This window comes from Amblyomma mixtum, chromosome 5, assembly GCF_055824585.1.
Source record: "Amblyomma mixtum isolate Tamu chromosome 5, ASM5582458v1, whole genome shotgun sequence".
Classification (NCBI taxonomy): Eukaryota; Metazoa; Arthropoda; class Arachnida; order Ixodida; family Ixodidae; genus Amblyomma; species Amblyomma mixtum.
Window position 1 is genome coordinate 197552777 of NC_143016.1, and position 27696 is coordinate 197580472.

Consider the following 27696-nt stretch of genomic DNA (forward strand, 5'->3'; position numbering starts at 1 on the left):
CTCCCCACCAATGTGTCGAAAGAGGATCATAATGGCAGGCGCCTGGCGCGGGCGGAAACTTTGGACCGCCATTTTCGGAGCAAACCAGGAGTCTTCAACGTGGACGCGTCTGGCCCGGACCCCAGGGGATGGTACACAGCCGCGGTCGTCCACGAGGGTAAAACAGTAGACACCCTTACTTTCAAGGCCCCGTCAGCAATTCACGCAGAAGAGATTGCCATCGCTTTGGCAGCCTCTGACACCTACTCCAAATACATAATCACCGACTGGCGAGGGGCTTGTCGAAACGTCGAGCAAGGGTGGGTTACTCCCCTAGCTTATCGCATGTACCAAAATTGTAGCCGACACTCGGATCCCGCACAACGATCTCTCGCTTGGGCTCCAGGTCACCAAGGCGCCCACGGAAATCAGGCAGCCGTCACCGCCGCCCGCGCGCTCTCTCTCCGGGCATTTCCCACGGGACCCCACGCCGATTTCCCACGGAACCCCAGGACTTCGATTTCAATCCGGTCTACACTTTTAAGGAAATATGCCATTATTACAAATCCACGCACCGAACTCTTCCCACCCCGTGCAAAAGGCTGGGGAAGGCCAACGAGCGGGTACTCCTGCGCCTGCTCACCAACACGATGCTGTGCCCGGCAACTCTGCAGCATTTTAATCCTCAATTCGACGGGCGGCGCTCACACTGTGGGGAGGTGTCTGACACCTACCACATGATGTGGGCTTGCCAGCAGAACCCATCTCTACCCCCTATCCCAAACCCCACCCGAGAGAACTGGAAGGCGACCCTGACCGGTTGGTGCACCCTCGAGGCCCAAAGGGCCTTAACGCAGCGCGCCCGGCTGCGGCATCCCGGGCTGCGGCATGGGGTGCCTGACCAGGCATCCCACCTAGTGGTTGTAAGGGCGTGACCCTTCAGGTCACGACCCCCAACACCTTTCCCTATGATAAAATAAAAGTTTTCAGCACCACCACCATGGCAAAGGACAGCTCGGAAAGCTGTGTCACGTATACCTTGACGACATTATTATATACAGCGAGTATTTCGAGGAGCACTTGCAGCACATTGAACGAGTGTTCAAGAGAGTAGGGGCAGCCTGCCTGAAATTAAAACTAGCGAAGTGCCAATTTCTGAGCCGGAAGTCAAATACCTGGGACACATTGTCACAGCTAAGGGCGTGCACCCCGACCCCGGAAAGGTAAAGTGCGTGGAGGAATTCCCAACCTCTGCCAGTAAAACCGAAGTCCGCCAATTTCTGGGACTGGTCACCTACTACCGCTGCCACATCTCAGACTTCGCTGCGATAGCTAAACTATTGACAATGCTAACGAGAAAGGGCATTTGGATGGACGACTGAGGCAGAGGCCCCTTTCAAAGCTTCGAAAAGAAAGCTAACTGAAGCCCCCATTTTGCGGTTCCCCGATTTTGGTCAACCTTTCGCACTCGCGACCGATGCTTCTAAGCACGCAATCTGAGCCATCTCGTCGCAGATCCACGACGGTGTGGAATGCCCGGTCTCATACGCGACTAGGCAGCTGAATCCAGCTGAAAAAAATACAGCGCAGCAGAGCACGAGAGGCTAGCAGTAGTGCGGGCAGTGCGTCACTTGCGCTGTTACCTATACGGCCGCCATTTAAAGATTATGACAGACGGCCAGCCATTGAAATGACTTGTGAATGTAAGAGACCCCATTTCGAGGTTAGCCCGTTGGAATCTGCTCCGGCAGGAGTATATTTTCGAGGTCATCTATCACGGAAGAAAAACAAACCAAAATGCGACTGCCCTCAGCCGTGATACAGTAGCCGGCTTGTCCGATCTATTTCCCTTGATCGAGGAAGCTATATTTCAAGATGAACAAAGGAAGGTGCACTTCCTATTTAAGGAGATAGGGGACTGCAACAATTCCGCAGGCAGGATTAGCGCTCGCTATCATACCGACCAGAACGGCACCCTTGGGTTTCGGTACAGGGGAAGCTCAGCGGAAGGTCGCGTGGTTTTGAGCATAGATGGTTTGAGGTTTATTAGGGCTTAACATCGCAAAGGGGCTAAGGCTATGAGGGACGCCGTAGTGAAGGGCTCCGAAAATTTCGACCACCTGGGGTTCCTCAAAGGTGCACTGAAGAGGAATCTGCACTCGTCTTTTTTGCCGCGGGAACTCGATCTACAAGTTTCTAGTATTTTTAGAAACTTCTATTTATTGCCCTGTGCGGCCGATTTCTCTAATTAGATCGGATTAACGTCCGGCTTCCAACCTTTCTTTTTTTTTTGAATTCCCCGCATGCGGTGAGAGGAGTCGACCAACGCATGGAGTGTCTTTCAGGCAGTCGCGTGGAGACTTTGCTTTAGCTTTTGTTTTGTTTCTTTTCGGTTTCCGTGAATAAGTAGGTCTACTTAGAGACTACATAGCTGCAAATTAGGCCAATGGAAATAAAAATACACGTGCACTTTTTGCTTTCGCTTATAACTAGGTATCACTCTGCCGATGGCAGAGCGCCAAGCCGCCACGGGACTGGGTGAAAGGTCAGTCGACTCCTCCCACCGTTGGCGAGGAATTAAAGAAAAAGGCGGAAGCCCGACGTTAATGGGATTCAAATTTGGGAAATCGGCTGCAGGGAGCAATAATTCCAAGTTTCCAAGAACGCTCGGAATGTGTAGATGGAATTCCAGCAGTAAAAATACGAGTTCTCGATTCCTCTCCCATGTACCTTTAACGTGCACTGGCATCGCACAGTACACGGGCATATAGAATTTTGCCTCCATCAAAATTCAACCACCGCGGCCGGGATCCAACCCGCGTCTTTCGGGTCAGCAGCCGAGCGCCGTAACCACTGAGCCACCGCGGCGACCAGTAAACATGGAATACCTGTGGATGTTCACACGGCTAACTGCTTGGCGAACTATTTTACTGTGATTGGGTATAGCTGATCGTGTGAAAGAAGGGCGCAGTTATAGTGAAATGAATATTTTAAAGCGGCCGTGGTACGGGAGGTAAAATAAAAAACCTTAATCTAGGGAAGGTTCTACGATGCGACAGTGCAAATCTTCTCGAATGCTTAGTTGGCAGCTCTAGTTTCCGCGCGAGCAATCTCAGTAAACAAACCGTGCTGCTAAATTCTGGAAGAGCTCTAGTTTGTTAATTAATATTTTTTCATAGGGGCGCCTGAAAAGACCTTGATATTCCAAGGTTAGTCTGATAAGTCTTGTATATGCTTTGAGTTTAATATGAGCAGGTGCGTGACGTAGTTTTCTCCGTATAAAATTTAGTTTGCCTTCAGCTTTGGGACAAGTGGATTTGATGTAGGGTTCCTAATGAAAGACAGATGCTAGCGTGAGGACCAGAGATTTCACTTGATCGTATTTTTTGACCTGTGAGTTACCAAGCGTGTATGTAAGATTTGGAGGCTGCTTCCTATTACTGAATGTAGTGTTCTTGGTCTTTCTCGCATTTAACAGCATTTCCCATGTCTCACACCAAGCATTGATTGACTTCAGGGAATAGCTGAGGAGAATTTCGTCTTGTAATTTTTTGACGCTTTTGTTCACAACACAGCGTCGGAAAAGAGGCGAAGCTGAGGAGCGACACAGAAGTGAATACCATTGATATAGATCAGATCAGACCTTCAGCGAAAATGGCGTGCAGCGGCAAACCTTCAGAACGTGCCGATATCGCAAGGAGCAATTTAACAAAGCATGCTCTAGGGCCAGTTGGTCAGGCGTCTTTAAAAAAGACGTGGTGTAAAGACGGGACGAAGGAAGACGAGAACAGGGCGGTGCTACACTTACAACTGCACGTTTGCTGAGTGTTTGCACTTTTCTGAAATAAAGTGAACCATATCTATCTATCTCTGTACGAAAAACTTCCCATCACTCTGCAACAACACATGGGCATGAGCAGATCTTCAACAATGCTCGCACCCCCCCCCCCCCCCCCCTAATAATCTAAAAAGGGGCAGTAAAAGAATACTAAAAACGTCCGAAAAGAAACTCAGAGACCCGCCGCGGTGGCTCAGTGGTTACGGCGCTCGGCTGCTGACCCAAACGACGCGGGTTCGATCCCGGCCGCAGCGGCTGAATTTCGATGAAGGCGAAATTCTAGAGGCCCGTGTGCTGTGCGATGTCAGTGCACGTTAAAGAACCCCAGGTGGTCGAAATTTCCGGAGCCGTTCACTACGGCGTCTTTCATAATCTCAGTCGCTTTGGGACGTTAAACCCCAATAAACCAAACCAAAAGAAACTCAGAAAGAAATGTAAAAACGAGGAGCGCCCGCTCGTGTTGGCCATCGTGCAAACTTAGATTCGTTCTAAAGTCTTTTGTTCCTTTTCCATGAGATGAACAGATGTTGTGATAATGCACCTGTCACTACTGCACTTCGCTATTTCTTAGGCTTCCAAGATTTCCCTCGCCAACTGATCGTTACCACCTCCTAATAACTGAGTACGATTCAGAAAGGCGTAACAATCTTTGCAACCCTTGCAGTGCTCTGGCAAGTGTTCACCTGTTTGCTGACGAAGTGAAGAGGCATGCTCATTTAGTCTCACGTTTAGGCACCTGCCCGCCTGCCCAATGTACTATCGGGGACAAAAGTGGTATGCTCCACGCGGCGGGAGCCGGAGCAACAGAAGACCGCGTTGCAACGCCATCTACAGGCGGCATCTGGGATCGAGACAGCCAATGCGGGACCTTTATTGCCAGGAGGCATGTCGCTTGGCTCGTTTCAATGTTTCATGCTTTAGCTCGCCAAAATGCCGCAGTTTTTGGTTGCTCCGGCTACCGCCGCGTGGAGTATACCCCTTTAGTCATCGATATACACTCTCCCACAGCTAAGAGGGAACTGGTAACGGTGGCGCATGGGATATGCTGCTTCCGATCTTTTGTGCCACATGCTGAACTCTTAACCCCCTAATGGTCTACCAAAGCGCATAGCCTTGCAAGCTTAAGGGGTGCTGAGGAGACGATGTCAGCCCCAAATTTTGCTGCCAGTCTCTTTAAGCAGTAAGAGCCTATGTACGTAGGGCATACCCTCAAACTTTGTTATGTTGCTCTGCAGGCGCATTTTTCTGTGGTGACTGGACATATATATCCTTTTGTAGTTTCTTCCCGAGAGTCTCTGCGACTGACCTTAGAACATAAGCAAGGAAGTCTGCTTTCTTGTGTCATTGAACCTGAGTATCGAAACTTATTCCCATTATGTGAGGACATGAGTTGAGAGTGCTGGCCTAAGACACGTGGCCCCGGTGCCTCGCTTAACGAGCTTCGAATATGAAGAGTGACGAGGCAGTAGTGCTTTCTTGGACAGAAATTGTGAAAATAGAGGAGAGGGGGAGAAAGAAAGAAAGGAACGGAAAGGAAGGGAGGTTAACCAGGCGATGCCCAGTTGGCTATCCTACACTTGGGGAGGGGAACAAAGAGGAAAAAAGGAAAAAGAGCAGCAATGAAATAAGTTTTCTAAGTGTCCAGCGACCACTATGTCAGGGGGCAGAGGGCGCGCACTGAAAACTGAAAGATTATAGACGTGAATACAACCCCGAGTCCCTTAAAAATCTCAGGAGCGCTTTAACCGCTTTCCTTTGTGAGAAATGTTGTGTCCAAGGCCCCAGAACGTTGGACTCTGTTAAAGGACGCGAGTCCAAGCGGTACAGAGTAGCACTCAGGAAACCGCGCTCTCGCTCAAAACGAGGGCAATCACAGAGGAGGTTCCATCACAACCGCACTGGTCACACGCTAGAGAGTCAGCCATAGATGGGAACAGAGCGTCCCGGTGGCTGACCGGCCCGAACGCAGGTCGAGTTCGAGAGGACGCCGGAAGCTCAAGTCAGCGAGGAGCTGAAGGAGCTGGGCGAGACAGCAAGCTGCTGAAAGGAACCAGGCGTCCACATCGAAAGCTTCAGAGCAAGAACCAGGCGACCAAGGGAAGGAAGTTCCAAGGCAGTGAGCTGCTGTGGGACGCACCCGTGTGCGTCTACCTTCCCGGGAGTCCGCTGTCTTAATGCCGAGTGCGACAGCAGTGCTGTCGACGGAGCATCGAGAGCGGTAGGACACCTTTCTGCTTTCTCCGAAGTTGCCATGTCTGTATAGGGATTGTAAGCTATAGATGCAATGACTGATACAGCGATGGACGCCGCAGGGAATGGTCTAGAGCCTAACAGGCAACCTGCGTCAGCAGAGCAAGTGCCAGCGACAGAACACGCACTAGGAAATATGACACAAGCGTTGCTTGTAGACAAGGAGGATAAGGTTCAATTGTGAGAAATTGAAAAGTTAAAGCTCCAAATTGAGCTGGAAAAAATAAAACTGACTAAAATGCAACTTCAATCAGTAGAGGATGCGCAACATAGACAGAGGTCAGGTACAAAGCTGGGCGATTATGTAAAAAGAATTGAAAGCGGTGCTGGCGCCTATGCCATAAAAGGATCCAATGGTGCCCGCGTGGTTACAGAGAGTTGACACAATGATGGAGACCCTTAAGATTCCAGAAGAAATTCGTGGGGCTATTGTGTTGCCATTTCTGACTGAGAAAATGAGGGCGTTTGTAGCCAGCGAATCAGATGGGAGGGTCATGCCATGTAAGGAGCTTAAGGAGAGAGTTGTAAAAGAGCTCCGAATGACTCCGATTGAGTACAAGAGGTTGTTTATGGCGGTACGCAAAGAGTAAGCTGACTCATGGCATCAGGTAACGACCAGGCTCGAAAGAATGTTCACGTACTATGTTAATATCCGAGAGGTCGAAAGTTTGGAGGATTTGAGAGATTTCATGATAGCAGATCGTTTCAAACAAGTGCTGCCAGACGAAGTCAGGACCTATGTCATGCAGGACGAGAACCAGAGCTGGCTGACGGCCGATGAAATGGCCGGATTAGCGGAAAAGTTCGAGGAAAGCCGACGGGTAGGCAAACCGCGGGAGCGTTTCGAAGGTTCTAAACCACCGCAGCAAGGTGGGGAGGAAGCGGGAAAAGCAGCCGCCAACTCCAAGCCCTAACGCTAGTGGGAAAAATAGACATACAGGTGTGAAATGCTTTCGCTGCAAGAAATATGGGCATATCTCTTCTATTCACTGCCCAAGTGCACAGCAAAAGCAGGACGCCACAGATTCCAAAAGGGGCACGAGCAAGTTAGTAGCCCGAGAGGAATTGCTTGTCCACGATAAACTCGCCTCCGAACTGGAAAGGAAAGGAAAACCCGATCGGGTTGGTGAATCAGACTCCCTGACTTGGGTAAAGCTGCAAATCGGAGATAGTCCGACTGAAGCTTGTGTGGACTCAGGGGCAGAGATTGCAGTATTGAGGGCAGCGACGGTACCCGCATCGTGTCGAGATGACTGCTCCGGTAAAAAAAATTTAGGGGGCACTTTGGCTGCAAGGCGAAAGCGTTTCCTGGCGCACGGTTTGCTTTTATTTACTTTTTATTCTTCATATTTTCTTTTGTTTTATGTTTTTATGCTGCCTTTCTTTTCTGTTTTTATTGTTATTTTCACATCTTATTTTCATTTTGTTTTATTTTTGTTTATTTCCTTATTTTTATTTTTTTTCCTTTTCTTGACTTTATTCCTTTTATTTCATTTATGAAACCCATGCATTCACTAGATGCCCCTTTATTCATGCTGGAACCTTGAGCCTTCGTGGCGGAGTGGTAGCGTCGCCGCTTCAAATGCCAAAAGCCCTGGTTCGGTTCCCACCCTCGGCGAAGTTTCTATTTAAGCAGTGACGTCGAAAGGCGGACAAATCTGCCGACGCGTCTGTCGACACGGCTGCCGACGCGTCTGCTAACAACAGTATGAGACATTAAAGGCTTTCGCCTTAATAAAACTGAGAGGTGCTTTTGGACAGACAGTGGATGCAGCCCTAAGGTCCTTAGTACCGGAAGGATAAACAGTCAATCAGCAGGTGCTAATACTATGCGCTGTAACCGCAGAGCTAGCCGAAGGTGTAGGTGCGTTGCTGACACCCGAAACTTATTCACTGTTTCAAAGAATCGAAAAGCAGCAGATGGCAGATGCAGAAGAGAGAGCTGTTTTCGAACAAGAGCTGAGCTCTACGCACGGGGTGGATGAGGCCAAAACAGAGGCTACACTCGAGTTCGAGGAGGAAGATAATGCGGAGCCGATAGTTGCCTCAGCTTTTGCTATAGGGAAGGAACGAGCAATATCAGAAACTACATCCAGGGCTCAAGAATTTAAGGTGGAGCAGCGAGACGATATATCGTTACGAGAAGCGTGGAGACGCGCGGCCGTCAAGTCCTGCTCAGGAGACGCGGCTGTTGGAGACGCGTGGCCGGGGTGCGGAACGAATCATTGTTGCATGGCGCATGGAGCTCGAAGTTGTGAACGCGCACTTAAGCCCTTCGGCTTTTGTCGCGTCTCGGCGGCTGAAGCCGCTGTTCGTCTGCGACCCCGCAGGGCGCGGCTGAAGAATAGGGAACCCTTTCGATTCACGCCTTGGGTTATTAGCGGATTCGAAGAATGAAAGTCCCTGCTGTTTGCTTTTTCTTTCGCTACTGCGGAAAAAGTTTTGAGCATGCATAGTTTTTGGATGATCTTTGTTAACTTTGGCAGTCATAGTGGTAATTGAGGTATACAGGCCAGCATGGCAGATGACATGGAGAGAACGGACATGGCAAGTTCTGGAATGTGCTGACTGGTGTCCTAACCCTCTCTGCTCGGAACGAACTGATTCTGTGTGTGAGCGTAGTGATGCATGAAACTTTAATTGGAACTGAAATCTCACACTGACTGCCAGTGTCCGTGTGACATTCTTGATTGGGAGGTGTTAATTTCGCTGAATTTTCTGCGGTGCCATCCAGCCTCCAGCACAGTGCCCATGTCCCCGGTTGAGCCGAACTCATGGACCCGAATTCATGGAGCCGCGGACGCACGGTGCGACGCGCGTCGGTGGCTGCTATGTTGTTGCTGGCGGCGCCGTCGCCAGAACGCTCGTTCTGTCTCCGTCTTGCCTCCCCGCCACAAGTACTTTCTAGCACGCAGCGTTCTACAGTGTAGTGTTTGAACGCCTGCAGTCGTCGTGTTTGTTGCCACTGGACGCTGGACCCCTCAGCGACAGCCTTTCCTTTTTTGTTGTTAAGGAACCTTCGTTCGGTGATTGTTCGGGTGGCATACGTGTGTCCCGTATGCAAGTGCGCGGAGAGAGAAACGACGAGGAAGGCAGGGGTTCGGAACGCAGCCAGTTCAGTCCTGTTTGTATGCGTGCTCGGAACCTCTGCTTTCCTAGGTATTTTATTGGCTGGCATCGTTTCCCTAGTTTTTGATTGGCTGACGAAGGCCTTGTTGTCCTTTCCCTGGGCGTCGATTGGGGAGAAGTGTCGCCTGATTATTATTGGTTGCTGTCCCCGCCAAGGGCGGAGACAGAAGGCTTAAAAAGGAACTCTCCCGGTTAAGTAGGGCTGATTTCGTGTAATCAACGGTTCAGTCTTGTTGTAGATGCTTTTCTCCTTGCTTGTTTCTTCTCGTTTATTCATGTGTTAATAAATAGTTAACCTTCTTGTCCCGCCATCGAGTAATGTGATTGTTTGCGAGTCCGAACCATCATCAAGTGTTTCCTCACATCTCCACCTGAAGGGGAAACCCAACTGGCGCAGTCGACACAGGTACTCAACTATACTTATTCTTCCTCCTCCTTTCACTCGTTCTCTGCACCTCTTAATTCACTTTTTTCTTTGCTTCCGATTGTTTCGTTCGGCCTTACTGCTGATTTCTATTCTAGTTTATCCAGGTCAGCCCAACTAATCATACTGTTCCTCCTGTCCCCCCCCCCCCCCCCCCACCAAGGAGCGGACTATTTCCGCAATCTCTCCACCCTCCCCATTCCTAATTTTCTTGCTGGCGTATTTCTTTGCGCCGTTTTGCAGGTTAGCCGATTAACCCTGTTTAGTAGCCATCATGCCTGCATAGTATTCACGCTCCAAACCCAAACGCCCTTCCCACTTGACACCCTCACCGGGCCTTCCTCCTTGGAGCGACGCTGTTCGTGTCTCTGTGTCTTTTCTTCGTGGTTCGTCCCGTGGTTGCGCAACCTACACCTTCACAACGTCATGTACCAGCTAGGCCCAACCCAAGTTTTATTGACGCTGTTTAAGCCCGCCGGTGGTGAACGCTTAGCCCAGACGAACACAAGCCTCCTTGTCGAAACGTTGGTAAGCTGCGTAAGGTGTCTCCCTTCCTTCTGCACTTTGTATTCGCATGAAACCCATCTGCGCGCCCTCTCCGCTGGCATAGGGCTAGTGCGGGCCGAGATTGGTTCTTCGCGCCGGCATCAAAGTATTACGACGCTTTCGGCCTCCACCGCACACTCTACCCCTACCCTCGTCCTAGTCTTTCTGTCACATCCTTCCCGAGGTACAACTCACCAAACTTGTCACACATGCACGACTTTATCTGCACAAGCCCCGTCGCGATCCTTCATGTCCCAGCTACCCTGCCCCTTATGCCAACCTTTCCCGCTGTTTATTCTCCTGTCAGGTTGCTCTGAAATCGGGCTTCTTTCCCACCCACTCCCACAGTGTCGGAACATTGCTGGACTGGCTTGGACCTGAAGGACAGCGACTGCTCGTGCAGCATCGGCGTCTTAGGCGCCTGTGTTGTGCCTGAATAAAGTCCCATAGTACTACTACTGCTACTATGTGCTGTCTTACCAGTTATTTTGTGTTTTGTTTTCTTCAAATTGGATTTGCAGCATATCATCGCAATATATTGTTACGCCCAATGGTTTATTAAGACCGGGACGGAGGATTGAAAGCAGCTCGGTCCGCTTGCCGAGCACGAGACGCCACCAACCTCGTTCTCCTCATCCTCGCCTTAGTCAGCAACGCCGGCCATGCCGAATAGGTACCGCCTTTTCATGGGCGTCACACTTCCCCCTACGCAGCCCAAGCCCGCTGGACGACTTCAGCGGGGCAACGTGAGTGACTGCAGTCCGCGCTGAACGACGGCCGTTTGCCGCGAGACGCGGCAATTGCTCAATAATGACATAGGGTCCATCGTAGTGGCACAGTCCTCGCTTTCTGATAGTCCTCCACAACAAGACCAAATCACCAGGGCTGTAAGTGACGTGACAGCGGCGGGCATCGTAGCGCGCTTTGCACCGATCTTGGGAGGCGAGAACACGAAGGCGAGCAAGGCGCCGGGCTTTTTCGGCGAGATAGAGTGTCTCAGAGATGGAGGGATCTTCAGGAAGTTCGTCAGAAAATGGTAGTATGGTGTCCAGGGTGTAGCGTGGCGGGCGAGCATGGAGTAAAAAGAAGGGGCTGTAGCCAGTAGTCTCATGGCGCGCGGTATTGAACGCATATGTGATGAATGGCAGGACGCTGTCCCAACTCGTGCCTTTTAATCAGCATGCATTGACAGCAGGTTAGTAATCGTGCGGTTCATGCGCTCAGTGAGCGCATGCCCTTGGCTATAGCGTGTTAAGGTATGGTATCTGCTGTTTCCATAACTGTTCCGGCACGTGGAAAAGCAGAGTGAATAGCCTCCTGAAAAACATAGCTAAAAGTGTCCTTTATAAATCCGATAAGCAACGACTGGAAAGTGTGTTTAAAGCCAAAAAACTCCCCTCATTTGACAATCTGTTTAAGCAAGTTGTAGTTTTAAAACACTTTTGGGACAGCCCTTACAAAACTGAAACAATAAAACCCAATCCTCTAAGACAGATTCCGCGGTATGTTGTGCCAAGAGTCCGCACTCATTTTGGGGAAGCAATGAGGCGCTATTACATTCCTTCTATCTTTAATGAGTTGCCAGAGTATGTATTCTCCTTAACTTCTCGCACAGAGCTAAGAAACGCAATATTATCGCTAGTAATGTAACTGTAAAGAGCATTTAAACTTTCTGCCTATTTTTTTCTTTCTTCTTCTTCTTCCCTCCCCCTTACGAAATATTTTTTATCTTCTTTTCGTTTCCTTGTTTTTTACATTGGTATCTATAATCAATTCATTCTTTATTTTAGTGCACAAGTTCAGTGCACGTGTACTTAGTTATGTATTCTTTTTTTCTGTGTTTCGTTCGCTGTTGTATAAATTGTGCATTTGGATTGTCGCTGCTGCCGGGCGACACCCTACAAGCCCTCTTGAGGCTTTGGTGTGCCTGTACGAGAATGTAAATATTGCATGAATAAAGTTTATTATTATTATTATTATTATTATTATTATTATTATTATTATTATTATTATTATTATTATTATTATTCGTCTGGGGATGGTAAGGCGAGGAATGGCGAAAATGCGATGCTCAGGAACGGAGAGGCTGCTCCACGACGTCAGCGGTGAACTGCCGACCACGGTCACTGATGATAACTTTTGGAGGTCCATGACGCAGAACTATGAATCGTAGCAGAAAAGAGGACACATGATACGCTGTAGCCGAGGGCAGAGCTGCCGTTTCACAATACCGGGTAAGGTAATCGACGCAAACCACTATCCAGCGGTTCCCATGATAGGATTTTGGAAACGGGCCCAGCAGATCTATGCCCACTGGCTCAAACGGTGCTGCAGACGGTGTCACAGGGTGAAGGTGACCAGATGCAAGGCTAGTAGGCCGCTTGTATCGTTGACACTGAGTGCAGCTGGCGACTTACCGCTCAGTCGTGGCCCGCATTTTCGGCCAATAGAAGCGTGCCTGGGTACGGTGCAGCGTCCGCGCCGAACCAAGATGTCCAGATGTGGGGTCATCGTGCATGGCCTGCAAGACAGAGGAGTACAGGCTCTTCGGAACAACCAGCAGGAAGCGGTGGCTCGTAGAAGAATTGTTTTTCTTCCACAGAAGACCATCTCGCATACAAAACTGGCTGACATTGGAAGTGTCTTCAGCCTCCGCAAGAAGAGATCGTAGAGTTAAATCTTTCTGCTGTTCCGCTTTGAACACCATCTGCCGGGCTAGTTGGTTGCGATCCATATGCATCAGCAGCGCGAACACAACACAGGAAGAAGAAGCAGAAGGTAGTACAGAGCACTGAACTTCCAACTTGTCTTTACCTTCGCTTCCAACTTCGCTTACCTTTTTACCGTGTTCGCACCGAGATCCTTTTGTGCCTTGTGCGGAGGGTGTTCTTAACTCCATACCTTTAGCGTGTGGTAAGGCTTACATAGGCCAAACAGGAAGATGCTTAAACGAAAGGTTAACGGAACATAACGATCTAACTGGGGTGCCGTTGAGGAACCTGCCCGCCCATTGCCGCGTATGTGACAGCGAAAAGAAATGCATTCCTTATTTTAAGAAAGCAACCGTCTTGAAAAAAAAAGCATAAAAACCAACTAACGCGCGAAATTATTGAAGCAACCTACATCTCAGGACTCAAAGAAGGTTGCGTGAGCACCCCTTCCATCTCATTAGCTGAAAAAAAAAGACCTTTCTCTCCGGTTTTATCTGATTTTACCTGGTTTTTAGGGGCGCACTGCATTTTCGTTCTAGCCGTGTTAATTGTTGGCGCTCACCCTTCGTATCGCTTACCGTTTTACCGTGTTCTCGCCTTCTCGTGTCTTTTTTAGCAAAATTCGCGCCCTCAGCTCTGTTTTTCCATTTTTCCATTTGCGCACACTCAACCCTGTTTTTACATTCTCTTGTTTGCCGCATGTAACTCGTGGTTAATTTCATGGAAGTCATTGTATAGTGCGATTCTAGTTATATTTTTGATGCCCTGGACATCGTGTTCGTCCCAGTTCGATCGCGCGCCTTGATTACCCCGGCTGGTGGGATTTTACCTGGTATGTGTATGTGATTGCGGGTTCAGTTTTGCTCAAACAAAAGTTGGAAGTTCAACGCTCTGTACTATCTTCTCCTTCTTCCTGTGTTGTGTTCGCGCTGCAGATACATGTGGACAGCTTTCAACGTTGCGACATCAGGAAAAGCAGGTGACACTGACGCGACGCAGTGGTCGAATGTATCGATGTTTAGACTCTGACTCAGGAAGGGGTAGCCTCGAAAGACAGTCCGCGTCAGCGTGACGGCGAGCACTCTTGTAGACGACTGTGTAGTCGAACTCTTGTAGCCGGAGAGCCCACCCCTTGCACGGCGCCCGCACGGGTCACGCAGGTTAATGAGCCAGCAGAGGGCATGATGGTCGGTGACGATAGTGAACGGTCGTGTGTACAGATAGGAACGGAAACGCTGCGTGGCGAAGACGACGGCCAAGCATTCTTGCTCGGTGACTGCATAATTGCGCTCCGGCTTGCTGAGCGAGCGACTCGCATACGCAACAACGTGCTCTTTGTTGTCGCATCGCTGAACGAGAACCGCGCCGAGGCCAACACCGCTGGCATCGGTATGATTCTCTGTGAAAGCGGAGGGATCGAAGTGGCGAAGTACAGGGTGAGACGTCAGAAGGAATTTTAGTTGGCGGTAGGCGGAGTCGAACTCAGGTGTCCACTCGAAAGCCACACCTTTCTGAAGTAGACCTGTCAGGGGTTAAGCTACGTCCGCAAAGCGATGAATAAAGCGGCGAAAGTAAGAGCATCAGCCCAAGAAACTCCACAGCTCTTTGACAGACTGTGGTGGCTTGAACGACTCGACAGCTGCAGTCATGCCTGGATCACGTCTGACGCCTTCTTTATCACCGAGGTGTCCAAGCACCAACGCTTGACGCGCACCAAAGTGGCACTTTTTAGAGTTTAGCCCATGGCCAGCTTCGCGCAAACAGTCCAGGACGAGGGCTCAACGCTCGTTGTGCTCACTGAACGTCTTTCCGAAAATTACAACGTCGTCGAGGTAGCACATGCATATTTCCCATTTCAAACCGCGTAGTATAGTGTCCATAAATCTCTGAAAGGTGGCGGGCGCATTGCAAAGACCGAATGGCATCACATTAAATTCATAAAGGCCATCAGGCGTAATAACGCTGTTTTTTCTTTGTCCGTGGGCTGCATAGGGATTTGCCAATACGCCGGCCAAAGATCAATAGACGAGAAGTAGGAGGCTGAAAAAAGGCAGTCGATGGCATCGTCGATTCGAGGTAGGGGGCATACGTCTTTTCTCGTGACGGCATTCAGACGACGGTAATCCACGCAAAAACGCCTTGACCAATCCTTCTTCAGAACAAGAAGTACTGGAGCAGCCCAGGGACTCGACGATTCTTGTATAACATCTTTAGTTAACATTTCCTTCACTTGCTCATTGATCAGCTTACGTTCAGACGGGGCCACTCGGTAGGGCTTTTGCCGGATCGGATGTGAGGCGCCAATGTCCACCCTGTGAAGGGTCCGAGACGAGAGGATGGAAGATGGGCCACCGGGCTGTGAAAAGTCAAACATGGTGGAGTGTCGCAGAAGAATGGCCAAGAGAGCACGGCGCTTATGTGTCGAGAGCGAGTTGTCAATCATGATAAGTAACTTGGACTCGTCAGAAAACTCTGGCGCTTCCGTGTGCAAGACGTCGGTAACCAAGGAAACGGACACTTGTGAGTCCTGGCTGAACGACGCAAGCTTCTGGCCTTCAGGCAGAACGACAGATTCTGAAGAACAATTCACTGCCCACAGTTCAGTGCGACGGTTGGTGACGGAAACAATGGCATGAGGAACCAAAATATTCTTCTTCATGCAGGTAAGGTAGTTCGGTTCCACAGTCGCATCAAACACGTCGACAGTGGTATCGCGGCAGAAAACCGCTATGCATACGGCCGAAGAAGGAGGGACGACAGTATCTCGGGTAACAACGAGCACACTGTCTCCACTGCAAGAGCCTTCCACAAGGCCCGTGGTAGAACATTTGCCGACGCTGAGCTCACCGGTGCGCCAATCGACGTTGGCGCCACACATCTGCAAAAAGTCGAGCCCAAGAATGACGTCGTGCGTCGATCGGGCGAGCACGGCCATTTCCGTGCTAAACACTTCACCACTGAAAGAAACCTTAACAGTACACACTCCCATTGCAGGCAATGGTTCGCCACTCACACCACACAATTGAACATTTTTGTCCCACCGAAACAAAACTTTTCATCCAAGGAGACACTTAAACGTAGCGCTCATAACGGAAACAGTAGCACGAGTATCCGCTAAGGCCATCACAGGTACACCATCCAGTAGCATATGCACTTTGTTCCGCAACATAACTACAGGCAGGGGTATCTCTTCCGGCAGCAGACTTCCAGCGACCTCACCCCCATCGGTCGCGCCGACTAGTTTTCTGGCAAAGGCGAGGAGGAGCGGCGTCGGGGTGATGGAGATCGACGAGTGCGGGAAGCTGGAGGAGGAGTTGCGCTTCTATCCGATGCCGGTGAACTATTCCGGATTTGTGCAGGCCATGGGTTGTCGGCATCAGGCGGGTAGGACGGGCGCAGCGAAGGTACAGACCCCGTCAAGCCAAATCCGTTTGGCTTTTTGCCTGCGCTCCCGTCATCTGTACATGTATAGATGCAAATAAACTTGAATTGAATTGAATTAATCTGGCCGCAGAGGATAGCCTGTGGAGCCGTAACGCGATGGTGGGCGGTGGGGACAAAATCGCGAGATGTTACCGGGCTGACCGCAGCGGTAACATAAAGAGGGACCAGGAGCCCGTTTAGCCGGCAAATAGTCTTCGTGCCTAGTATTGGGCCAAATGGTCTCGTCGTATGTGGCCGGCGGACGTTCGTAAAAGCGGGGCCGGTGCTCTTGAGGCGACCGCGGTATGTTGCTCGGCCGCAGCCGTCAGGGCACCCGGTGGTGCTCAAAGTCCGCTGCGTTAACTGCGGCTGGCCGAGGAGGGCGCGTGAGATACTCAGGAGGGGGGGGGGGGGGGGATGGGGGGCACTGAACAATTACGAGTGAGTTCCAGCGACCTGGTCAACTCTTCGCGCACGATCTGGCGGATCGTGGAAGCCAGATCACACGACGATGTTGTCTCTACGGCTGCCACCGTAGTCACTCCGGCCAAATGTCCGAATTTCGGTGTGATGCGACGCATCTTCAATGTCTCAAACGTGCGGCAGTGCTGAATGACGTCAGACACGGACTCAAGACTTGCTTTGCCGATAGGAAAATTATAAATGTCTTCTGCAAATCCTTTAAGTAGGTTGCCAACTTCAGCCCCTTCTGTAATGCCAGGACAGGCGACCTTGCATAACTTTATGATTTCTTCAATGTACAGTATGGTCCACTGTTATAGGGAACCTCGCGCAGCGTGGCCGCCGCGCTCCGCGAAGCGCCCCTTTTGAGAAGCGGCGAGAGTCGGCGACACCAGGCGCATGCGCACTAACCGCGGAAGGTGGAGCCAGCACCGCGTCGTCCGCTACGGCGCTCTTTCGGCACTTGGCTTCCTGAGGTAGAAACTCTGGAACGCGCCGTTAACCCTTTATTCCAGTGTTTGGTACGTGCAGCCTAAAGTTACTGGTAAAGTTGGAGCCTGGCGTTCCTTTCCGGAATTCTATCATGTAATCCTAGGTTGCTCAGGATCTTTCTCCCCGGGGGTGAGGTCGCAAGCCTCCTTAATTGCGCAAATATATGTGCCTCGCATAGTTCCGTGGTGGTGTTGTAGATCCCCAGTTTAAGAAGTATTTCCGTAGGAGTGCAGTGGGGCAGCCCCAATGCTGCTTTATATGCCTGCCTTTTGATCCCATCTATTTTGTTCTGTTCCACCAGCCCTAGCTTGAGGTAGGGAACGGCGTAAACTATTCTGCTTATCACGAAAGCCTGAACCATTCGGCAGAGATCTTTCTCTTTGACTCCCCGTCTTTTGTTAGCTATTCGCCTTATGAGCCTGGTTGTCATGTTAATTGTGGACTTAAGCCTGTTTATTGTCTCTGTGTTCTTTCTATTGTCCTGTATTATAAGTCCTAGGACCCTGATTTTGTCAACTCTGGCTACCGGAGTCTCATTTACCAGTACGTGAATGTCTCCTGCGTTGGTATCGCGTTTGCTAGCCCCCCGGATCACCAGAAGTTCGGATTTGCTGGCGAGCATTTTACTCCTGCCCATTCCGCGTAATCCTGGACAATATCGATCGCGTGTTGGAGATTTTGTTTTATTTCCCCATCGTTTCCTGTATGCGTCCATATTGTTATGTCATCCGCATATAGCGTATTGTTTATACCTTCGACAGTCTTCAATAGCGGCCGTAGGTTCTTCAACGCCAGGTTGAATAAGAAAGGAGAGAGCACTGAGCCCTGCGGAGTTCCCTTGTCTCCCAGCTTAATAGTTTCTGACTGGATGTCTCCTAGATTTATTTCTGCTGTTCTGCCGGTTAGAAAGTCCCTTACGTAATCGTAGGTCCGCTTTCCAGGGGCAATCTCCGCCAGATTAGTTAGTGTGACCTCGTGTTTGACGTTATCGAAGGCTTTATGTAGGTCTAGGCCCAGTATAGTTTTGGCGCCCCCTTTGTTACAGGCAAAATTACAGACCAAAGTTAGAAAATTACTCACTATTAAACCACTTCCAAAAAACATGCACCCTGCTTTTCACGAAGGCAGGAGGAGAGCCAGAGCAAAGGCCCTTGAAGCCAAGCTCGAAGGCTCGGAATACACAACCTATGTAGACGCGGCGGAATACGAAGGAGGCGACTCCTTTGTGGTCGTGGCCGTGAACGACTCGGGTGAAACATTAACGGCCGGTTCGGTCAAAACAAAAAACTCAGGGACAGCGGAGGAGGCGGCTATCGCCATGGCAATGGCCAGCACCAAAGCAGTCACCATAATTAGCGACTTCAAGGTGGCTATCAACAATTTTGCGCGGGGTATGATCTCCCAGGAGGCAGAACAAATATTAAGACATAAAGACTGGGACTAAAGAGAGGTGGAACTAATATGGGTGCCGGCACACTCGGGGAACAGGGGAAACGAGTTGGCTCACAGTATAGCTCGAGGTTATGTCAGCCGAGCAGTGAGCCGGGTTGACTCCCCAAATTTCACGAGAGATGCATTCATATCATTTCACGAATACACCAATCAGTTTAAACTGGAAAGGAGGATCTATCCGCCACCAGACAAAAAGCTCGACAAAAGCCTGGAGGTAACGTGGCGTCGGCTCCAGACGCGAGCCTTCTTTAGCCCGTCGAGACTAGCACACATGTATCCAACACAATACAACGCTACTTGCAAACAATGCGGCGAGATAGCCGGATATGACCACATTTTATGGAGCTGCAAAAAGGCGCCGCCACCGGCGCACCTACTACCAGTCCCTTCTCTAGAGCGGTGGGAGGCTATGCTGGCCAGCTCAGACCCGTTGACGCAAGTCCGGGTCACTGAGTGGGCTCCCAAGGTCGCCAAGAGCCATGGGCTCGAAGCCACCTAGTATAATGCCCACTAGGGCTCATTGCTGACAATAAACGTTTTCCAATCCAATCCAATGGAGCCTGGCTTGTGGCAGGGATTCAGACCGGCGATCTATAAACAGGGAACCGGCGACCTCTAAGTGTCTTGTGAGAAAAACCAGCGAAAAAAGGAAGCAGGACCATTACAAGACCCACACAGACTGTCGCCTTTTCTCATCTGAACATGTGCTAACTCTCCCAGCAGTTGAGGCATTAAGTACCATGCGCTGTCCGGGTTTCTACCACGACAAGTGAGACTGCCAGTGCGTCATTTCCTTTCCTAAAAAAAATTTTTCGATTTGTCCAACGGGAAAGGCGTCGCACCGAACGGGCGATGGCGTTCCGTGGACTCCCTGGCAGCGCTGCACCACGCTCTTAAAGGCGAAGCTTAAGCAACCTCCAATTTTTTTAAGGCGAAAGCCTTTAATGCCTCACCGTTGTAAGCAGCAGCTGTCGACAGAAAATGTCACGCTTTTCAATTGGTCGAAATGGCCGTGACGTCACAGTGGGCGAATTTCAAACCGGGCCAATTGAACTGCAACCAATTGAAGGGATCCTATAGTGATGCTCCAAGTAAGTGGGACTGAGCTTAGTTAATTGCTTAATTACCAAATTAGCCTAATTAACTTTTCTAGTCAGGCCATATAAATAAATAAAACCGATTAAGAAATTGGTCGAGCTCAGGAATCGAACCCCGGTCTTCGGCGTGAGAGACGAGCATGCTATCCACTACGCCATGCCAGCTCGATGGTTTGGAATGAACAAAGGTGCGTCTAGTGAATACGGTGTCTTCGCTCACTCCCATCCTCCTCCCTTCCCTTCCGGAGAGGTTTAGGTGTCCACCGAGATATGAGACACAGATACATTTCCTTTCCTAAAAAACAATTTACCGACGAGCGAGGCGTAGAACCGAATGGGCAATGGCGTTCTATGGACTCCCTGGCAGCGTTGCAAGATGTGGCGCGTTCCACTCTTACAGGCGAAGCTTAATATCTTAACCACACATCAGTGACCACACTTTAGGTAAAAAAAGTGCCCCCCTGATTATTGAAGGGTGTTCACCGAGATATGTGAGACAGTTACTGCGTAATTTCCTTTCCTCAAATACAATTTTCATTTCCTTCATTACGGGCCCTCTTTGTCTTCTTTCACTCCCACTTCCTCCCTTCCTCTAAGGTACGGTTCAGGTGTCCACCTAGATGAGAGAGAATTACTGCGCCATTTCCTTTCCTCAAAAAGCGTTGCGTTCAAAGGGCAAGGCATCGCGCCGAACAGGTGGTGGTGTTCCGTGGACTCCCTGGCAGCGCTACAACACGCTGTCGCGTTCCACTCCTAAAGGCGAAGGCTGAGCGTCATTAATTAGCAGTTAATTAGTATCCAGGCATTCATTAGTAATTAACCATTAATTGGTTTGGTTTATGGGGTTTAACGTCCCAAAGCGACTAAGGCTATGAGAGACGCCGTAGTGGAGGGCTCCGGAAATTTCGACCACCCGGGTTCTTTAACGTGCACTGACATCGCACAGTACACGGGCCTCGAATTTCTCCTCCAAAGAAATTCAGCCGCCGCGGCCGGGATCGAATCCGCGTCTTTCGGGCCAGCAGCCGAGCACCATAGCCACTGAGCCACCGCGGCGGCAACCATCAATTAGTGATTTGTCATAACTTAGTAATTACTACTCAATTATATGTGATGCCACCAGTGCCACAGAAGCAGCGAAAGTGGTTCGGAAAACGCTTTCGCCTCTACGCAGTTTAGACAGTCAAAGTGCCCCTTGAATTTTTTTAGATAATGGAACAGCTTGCGGAAGCATGGGGTGATAGCTAAATTTCCTTACTTACGCATAACCTCTTCAATCAATCAAGCAGCCAATCAATCAATGAATCAATTTCATTTTTCTCAAAATAAAATATACATGGCGAAAAAGGGCGGTAGGAGAAAAAGCTGCAAAATAGCAGCTTGATAATGCTCCACTCACCCTGGCAATAATGGCAGCAATGTAACAGATTAATTTTTTGATCATTTTACAAGGAAAAGAAAGAAAAAGAAGTCACAGTGAAAAAAAAAAGTATAAAAGAATAGACTCTTGTTACACGAATGGTCATTACCAAACAACTGCATTGTGTCATCTTTGTTAAGTGCCGTAAAGTCTATATCTTGCTTCGCGAAGTCGTTGAGTGTGTGGGGCTTGTGTATTCAATGCGTTGGCGGCCATAACTTGCGCGCGTAACAAGAACTTTCAAAGGCAGTTTACGGTGATGAGCGTATACGTATTCTTGTTTGTGGAGATTAGCGAGTGACAGGAGTGTATCTAACTTTCCCTGTATCGCTCTAGTGTAACTTTTTCCGACACACCTTCTTCTGAACGTCTTCCACAACTGACGCAGGAAGGGTACCCAACGTTTCCGAGCCGCTTATAGCGGCTGTTTGTCCTTTTCTTCCCTTAGCCTGGTGCCGTTGCGCTGCTGCACTAGATGTGCCAATAAAGCGTCTACGTTGCTCGTCACCCTGACTCTGCGTCATCGCTCTCGACTAAACAGACAGATTCTCTAAACATCCTTCGCTGCGTCACAGGCCTTGGTTAGCTGTTCCGCAGCAGCTGGAAGATGATTTAACGCGAATTTTTCGCGCGCTCTGGGAGCCCGCTGCGCGGGCGCTTAAGCGCCGCGAAATTGCCCCTTTTCTCCCTGCCGGTTTGGCGGTCTTTTTTAAGGCATTATTACACGAGGTGATGCTTTGGAGAAGGCGTCCGTTGTCAGATCTGGCAGCCGGGACCAGGTAGCACCGCGCGCTTCAATTCCGTCTGAATCTGATAATCTTTTTACTGCGTCATCATGGGAAGCAGCAATGCGAGGCACCAACATTGAGCTGTGTACACCACCTGCCACGGAAACAACCCGAGAGGCAGCTACCGTGCAAAATGGGGCCAATCTGCCAGTGAGCGAAGCCAGAGACGACTCTTCACGCAAGGCCTAATCCTCACCCACAGTCAAGCCGCCGCGGTGGCTCAGTGGTTATGCTGCTCGGACCCAAAAGGCGCGGCTTCGATGCCGGCTGGGGCGGTCGAATTTCGATGGAGACGAAGAAGGGCACGTCGCGAACGGGCGTCATCTGTGTAGGTGGTCGCCCTCCACCACGGCGTCCGTTATAGCCCGAGTCGCTGTGGGACGTTAAATCCCACACACCAAACCTAACATATTGTAGTTGAACAATAATAACGCACCTCCGAATTTTTTTTCCGGAGGACTGTGGCGGCACTGGAATTCCAAACACGGCCCTCTTCAGCGCAAAGCGGATGCTCCGCCTCCGCGCCATCGCTGCAAGTCTCGTTCTTCTCATTTTTAACGCGGCAGCGCTAATGGCCCCGCTCTCGAGAAAATCCGGAGTGCGAAGAGTCACAGCGTGGCTCTGGCAGGTGGTCCCCAGAGAGCAACCTAGGAGGCGGGTGGGCCACCTCGGTCACGTGACCTTGCGTCGTCATCCCCCACCGGACAGTGAGAAAACTGCCCCTTATGGCAGTAATGATTGGTCGTTTGGCAACAGCCTGGGCCACACTATGCCTACCAGTGGGAGCACCCGCCATCGCAGGGCAGTGGAGCATCGCTGAAAGACTGCTCCATCGCTTAATGGTTTGGTTTGGTTTATGGGGTTTAACGTCCCAAAGCGACTAAGGCTATGAGAGACGCCGTAGTGAAGGGCTCCGGAAATTTCGACCACCTGGGGTTCTTTAACGTGCACTGACATCGCACGGTACACGGGCCTCTACAATTTCTCCTCCAAAGAAATTCAACCGCCGCGGCCGGGATCGAACACGCGTCTTTCGGGTCAGCAGCCGAGCACCATAACCGCTGAGCCACCGCGGCGGCCCCATCGCTTAATGAGGACTCTCTTGGATATATTAATGTGAATTAGAGACTGACGTTCTGCTTGTCTCTAAGGCTGAGCTTAAGCGTCCGGTCGAAATTTTTTACCCTAAAACATGATGTGTACACATGTCTTTTGCGGTAGTGTGCTTTGTTTTTATTCACCCTGCATGATAATCCAGCAGAATTTTGATTACATCCGTAATGTTTTATGACTGTAAATAACCTGCAGCACATTGATATCGATTTGTAAAGGCTCAGTGTAATTTTTATTACATCTTTCCAAAGAGAAAAATTGAATTAAACAAAAAAAAATAGATATCGCAGTTGACGACTACAAAGTATCGAAACAGAGACGTCCGTCGTAATAATTTCTTTAATGCCCCAAGAAACATTTGTACATGCGCGTTTATCACAGTGTTGTTCCTGCGCAGAATTTCTTTTCCTCTGGCGGAGATGCATTCATGGACTGCACAGCAAAAGAAACCGTTCAGCGCCCAGCTGACATTAAACAATGACGTCTATAACACGATTACGCTAAGGAGAACAATATCCTCTCATTCACCTTGAGCTTTCACTGAAACTGCACGCACTGAGCTCGAGTGAGCGGGCCATGCAAACATGTACACCTAAGGCACAAGAGTTCTGAGCTGTGGCGCGGCAGGAATAACGCTGCCCCTCGCTAAGGCAATTTCCAGAGACCTCGTTCCACTACCATAGACTCGGAAAACCATTGCGTCAGCCGTCACCCCATTTCAACACTACTTTTGATTGCCGAACCTGCGACGAGAGAAGGCGGAGAGAATTACTAGGCTTCGCTCTGCTTCGCTTTCCCGCAAAAGACACCAAGAAACGAAGACACGATGAAAAAGCTATTGAAGCGAATAAGCGAAGAGTATACAAAGAAGAACGCTTTAGTAGAACGAGCTTTTGGGCCAGTTGGTTACTTTGCTTCCACATAACTGCAGCGAAAAAAATGACGAGCACAAAGGAAGAAACACCTACGAGCAGCGTTTGTCCGTGTCGGTCTATCTTCCCTAGTGCTCGTCATTTTTTACTCTACTTATGTGGAATCACAAACACGCCCACGCCTATATCATTCAACACATATGAAACACAACACATTCATCTCCCACACCCAAACGACCTCCTTTTAAGCAGCGCTACCCATAAGTAAACTGTGCCACGAGAGTTCGCTAGTTGTGATGACGAGTTCTTCTCTTCTGGTGTTCCGGTCAGAGGCAGGGAATCAGCAGGAGCGGAGCAGCAGAGAGGCCAGCGCCGAAGCCAGCACAGCGACCAGCGGCACCGTGGGGGCGCTGGCGGCGGCCGTGGCGCACTTGTCGCCGCCGAAGCGCCCCACGCAGGCCGCGTAGGCGAGCACGTGCGGTATATACGACTGGTCGTGAACGCCCGAAAAGAGGTGCGCCCAGGGCCCCGTCGCGTACACGGCCACGTCCTCGCCGCCGTGCGTCTCCTCGGAGAGCTTGAACGCCGAGCGCTGCACGTGGTCCGTCCGCGCTGCATGCGCAGCACACACGTCAGCGGGGGCAATGCGGCCTCGCAAATGGAAAGCTTACCGACGTCGGCGTTTGTGAAGTTCTCGCTGCTGTTCGAGAAGCCTGGGCCATTTCCGTAAGTGAGGACAGTGTACGGCAGCTGGTTTACGTCGGAATAGCCGGCAATGCCTGCGCAAGAAATAACTAATCATTGGCCGGGCTCCCTCGGGTCAAGGTGCCATTATGCGATAAACTACGTACGCCTGCATTGAAACAATTTTTATGCAGTTGTGCAGCAATCTTTGAAAAGTAGCATTTGCTATGACCAAGGCATTGATCCAAGGCATTGATAGTTGTTCGAGACGAAGATGTCATCAGCCACGTGAGTCCGCTCACGCACTACTACGTTCTCCAATTCCTTTTCTCTTGTTCAGCTGCCTACTGGATTGGCCTTACAAGCGTAACGGCCGTCATCTCCTGCTCATCCCTGTTCATTGAAAAGGGAAACATGTTTTATCATTGCTTCCATGAATACAGGACGACGACCAGGAGATAGACGTAAGGAACACGCAGGGGCAGAACACAGCGCTGTGTACAGTACCTGTGTGTTCCTTATGTCGTGTCGCGTTGGTCGCGTTGTAGTCCTGAAATACCTTCACAAACTTACCTCGTCTACAATCGCATTGTCTCCAATCGCATTACTTCGAATTGCAATGTTGAGGCCTTTAAGGCAATAAAATTAAATCAAATCAAAGAGCCAACAGAGCCCAATTCGTTGGCAATTCGCCAGTGTCACGCGTGAGAGTCTTTTCTAATGCTGATTGTAATTAAAACCCGATGCACACGGGCCGGTGCAAGAATCCACAGAAAGAAAAATTTTGGGGCCACTTAAGCAATTATTAAGTGCGTTTTTCCTACAGAGGCCTAGCAGGGGGCGGCAGAAAGTGGGCGGATCAGATGAAGTTTGCGCGTTGGCCGCAGATGGCACAGGATAGGTTCGTCCTGCAGTGGGCACAGTCAGGCTGATGATGATGAAGCTATTCGTCTGATGTGTAATTGCGAGATCATGTGTAAAAGGTTCGCTGGCTAAGCGGGCACCTCAGTCGCGCTGTGACTAGGCGGTGACTAGGCGTACCTGCCTATATATTGAGGCAGGTATACGTGCCTTTGCTTTTCTCAAAACGAGCGCGAGGTTTACTCGGTTGATTCTGAGGAAAGAAAAGATTGCCTGGGTCACTGCAGACCGCAATCGTGCTTTGAGGTACGCGGCAGTGGAAGCGCCGGCGGTCCAGGAGGGGCGATGACGTCATTCGCGTGCCGCGTTTCGGCCACGGGTTGATGACGGTTTTTGTACAATGAACCAAATAATTCCCGCGCATTAGAATGATCGCGCCCTCTCTCTTGACGCATATTTCGACATCATTACCCAAGCTCCCGGTTGTGGAGATCTGTCGAATCCCCTTTCAATTTTGGCATCTTGGGTAATTTGGCCGGGTGCCCTCCTGGCTCGGCACACAATGCGCTCTGCTGCATTTCCCATCATCCCTTCCGGGGAGCAGCGGCGGCTTTCGTTCGTAACCGCCAGGCCGGTAGGGCGCGATTTCGAGGCCTTCCCGGGGGCCGTGTCCCGCTCGCACGTAGTGTATACTTACTGGGGCCCGTTTCATTGACCGATTTCGCCTGGAGCCTTCTCTGCGCTGTGTCGCTGAGTCAACGGTCCGGCCGCTCGTACGCCGCAGAGGGAGATGCTACGCGTTCTATAGGCCTTTGTCAGCTGGGCGCGGGCATCGTCGATGGAATTCCATTATTTCTTTACGAATGCAGCAGGCAGCAGCGCTCCCAAGGAAGGGAGGTTTACGTGTGCTACAGTGAAAAAAGGAAAATTTTATTTAGGGGCCGCTAGCGAAACAGGCGTGACTCATCACGGGGAAGCCTCGAATTAATAAAACATGGTGCTGGGCTAGTTGGTAATTCATACTTGGTAGGAAGACAGCGCAAAAAACAACCACAGGGAGGACAGGCGTTCTTTTGGCTCTTTTCCTCCCCCGTGGTTGTCGTTTTTTGCGCTGTCTTCCCCCCAAGCCTCGCATTAACTCGGTTAGGCCACGAGGAGCGTCGCTAAAGCTGCAGCCGACTGGAGAGAGCGTGCCGAGAAGGAGAGGGTGAAGTCGAAGGTAAGTCATGGCAGAAGGCGGTCCTTAGACAGATTACGAAGCCCCGTAGAAAAGCATAAAAGAAAGAGAGAGGGAGCCCCCCGGACCAGCAACGCATTGCCAGGCTCAGCACCAATTCAAGATGAACGTAAAGAGCTAAATGCCCAAAAGGGAGGAAAAACAACAATTTAAAGGAAAAAGCCATGAGCTGAACGCCAACGCAGAAGAGAGAGAGTAAGTCAACCGATCCGGCAGGCGGCAAGCCAAAGAGGCAAATGCTCAAGGGGGTGCCCCAACAGGCAAGGAGCGAGGAAGGAGGCGAATGATGAAGTCGCCGAAGGACGTGCAGTCAAGAGGCGCGCGCAAGTGGCTACAGTGACCACCGAACACAGGAAACGGCCACTCGAATCAAAACGAGCAGCTCAGGCGCCTTAGGGTGAGAGGAAAGCCTAAAAGCGACTACGTTAACATTTGGGTGAAACTCGAAATTTCAAGCTTATAATTTTAAAAATTAAACCAAGTTAAACAAAGCGAAAGAAGGGCTAGAATGCTACCGCACGCACCTAAATTGCTTTTAGCTCCATCGTGTGAACCGGGTCTAATATTTTCATCCCAAGGTTCAGTAGTCAGTGTATATAAAACAGCTGCACCGGAGCGTTGAGGCGAATGTGCCATTCGGTTTTGGAGAAATTTGGTGCAGTGTATCTGTATGCTCAACCAGAGGCGCGCATAAAAAATATAAGTATGACATGACAGGATAATTTCATTCTGAAAGAGCGTACTGAAATATTCCGATAGTATTTCATCAAATTTTAAAAAGTGAAAGGGAAGTTCTGTTTTGTTTATCCTAATGCGTTTGATTTTCATTTTACGCGCTGTTTATTTGTTGTCATTATGTTCATTTCGCGCGTTCTTGTCCCGCTACATTTTGATACTTTTTGGCTGGTTAACGATTCT

At 50.1% G+C, this 27696-nt stretch overlaps 1 protein-coding gene across 2 annotated transcripts in view; it reads right to left on the bottom strand.

The window, feature by feature from the left end:
• Positions 1-23449: 23449 nt before the first annotated feature.
• LOC149345378 (alkaline phosphatase-like) overlaps positions 23450-27696 on the bottom strand; it is a 113097-nt gene continuing 108850 nt past the window's right edge. For both annotated transcript variants that reach the window (XM_089546607.1, XM_089546608.1), the window contains 2 exons: positions 24668-24775; positions 23450-24608 (listed from right to left, as the gene is read on the bottom strand). In XM_089546607.1, the coding sequence (XP_089402733.1) occupies positions 24337-24608; positions 24668-24775 (380 nt within the window). In that variant the 3' untranslated portion in view covers positions 23450-24336. The remainder of the gene's footprint in view (positions 24609-24667; positions 24776-27696) is intronic.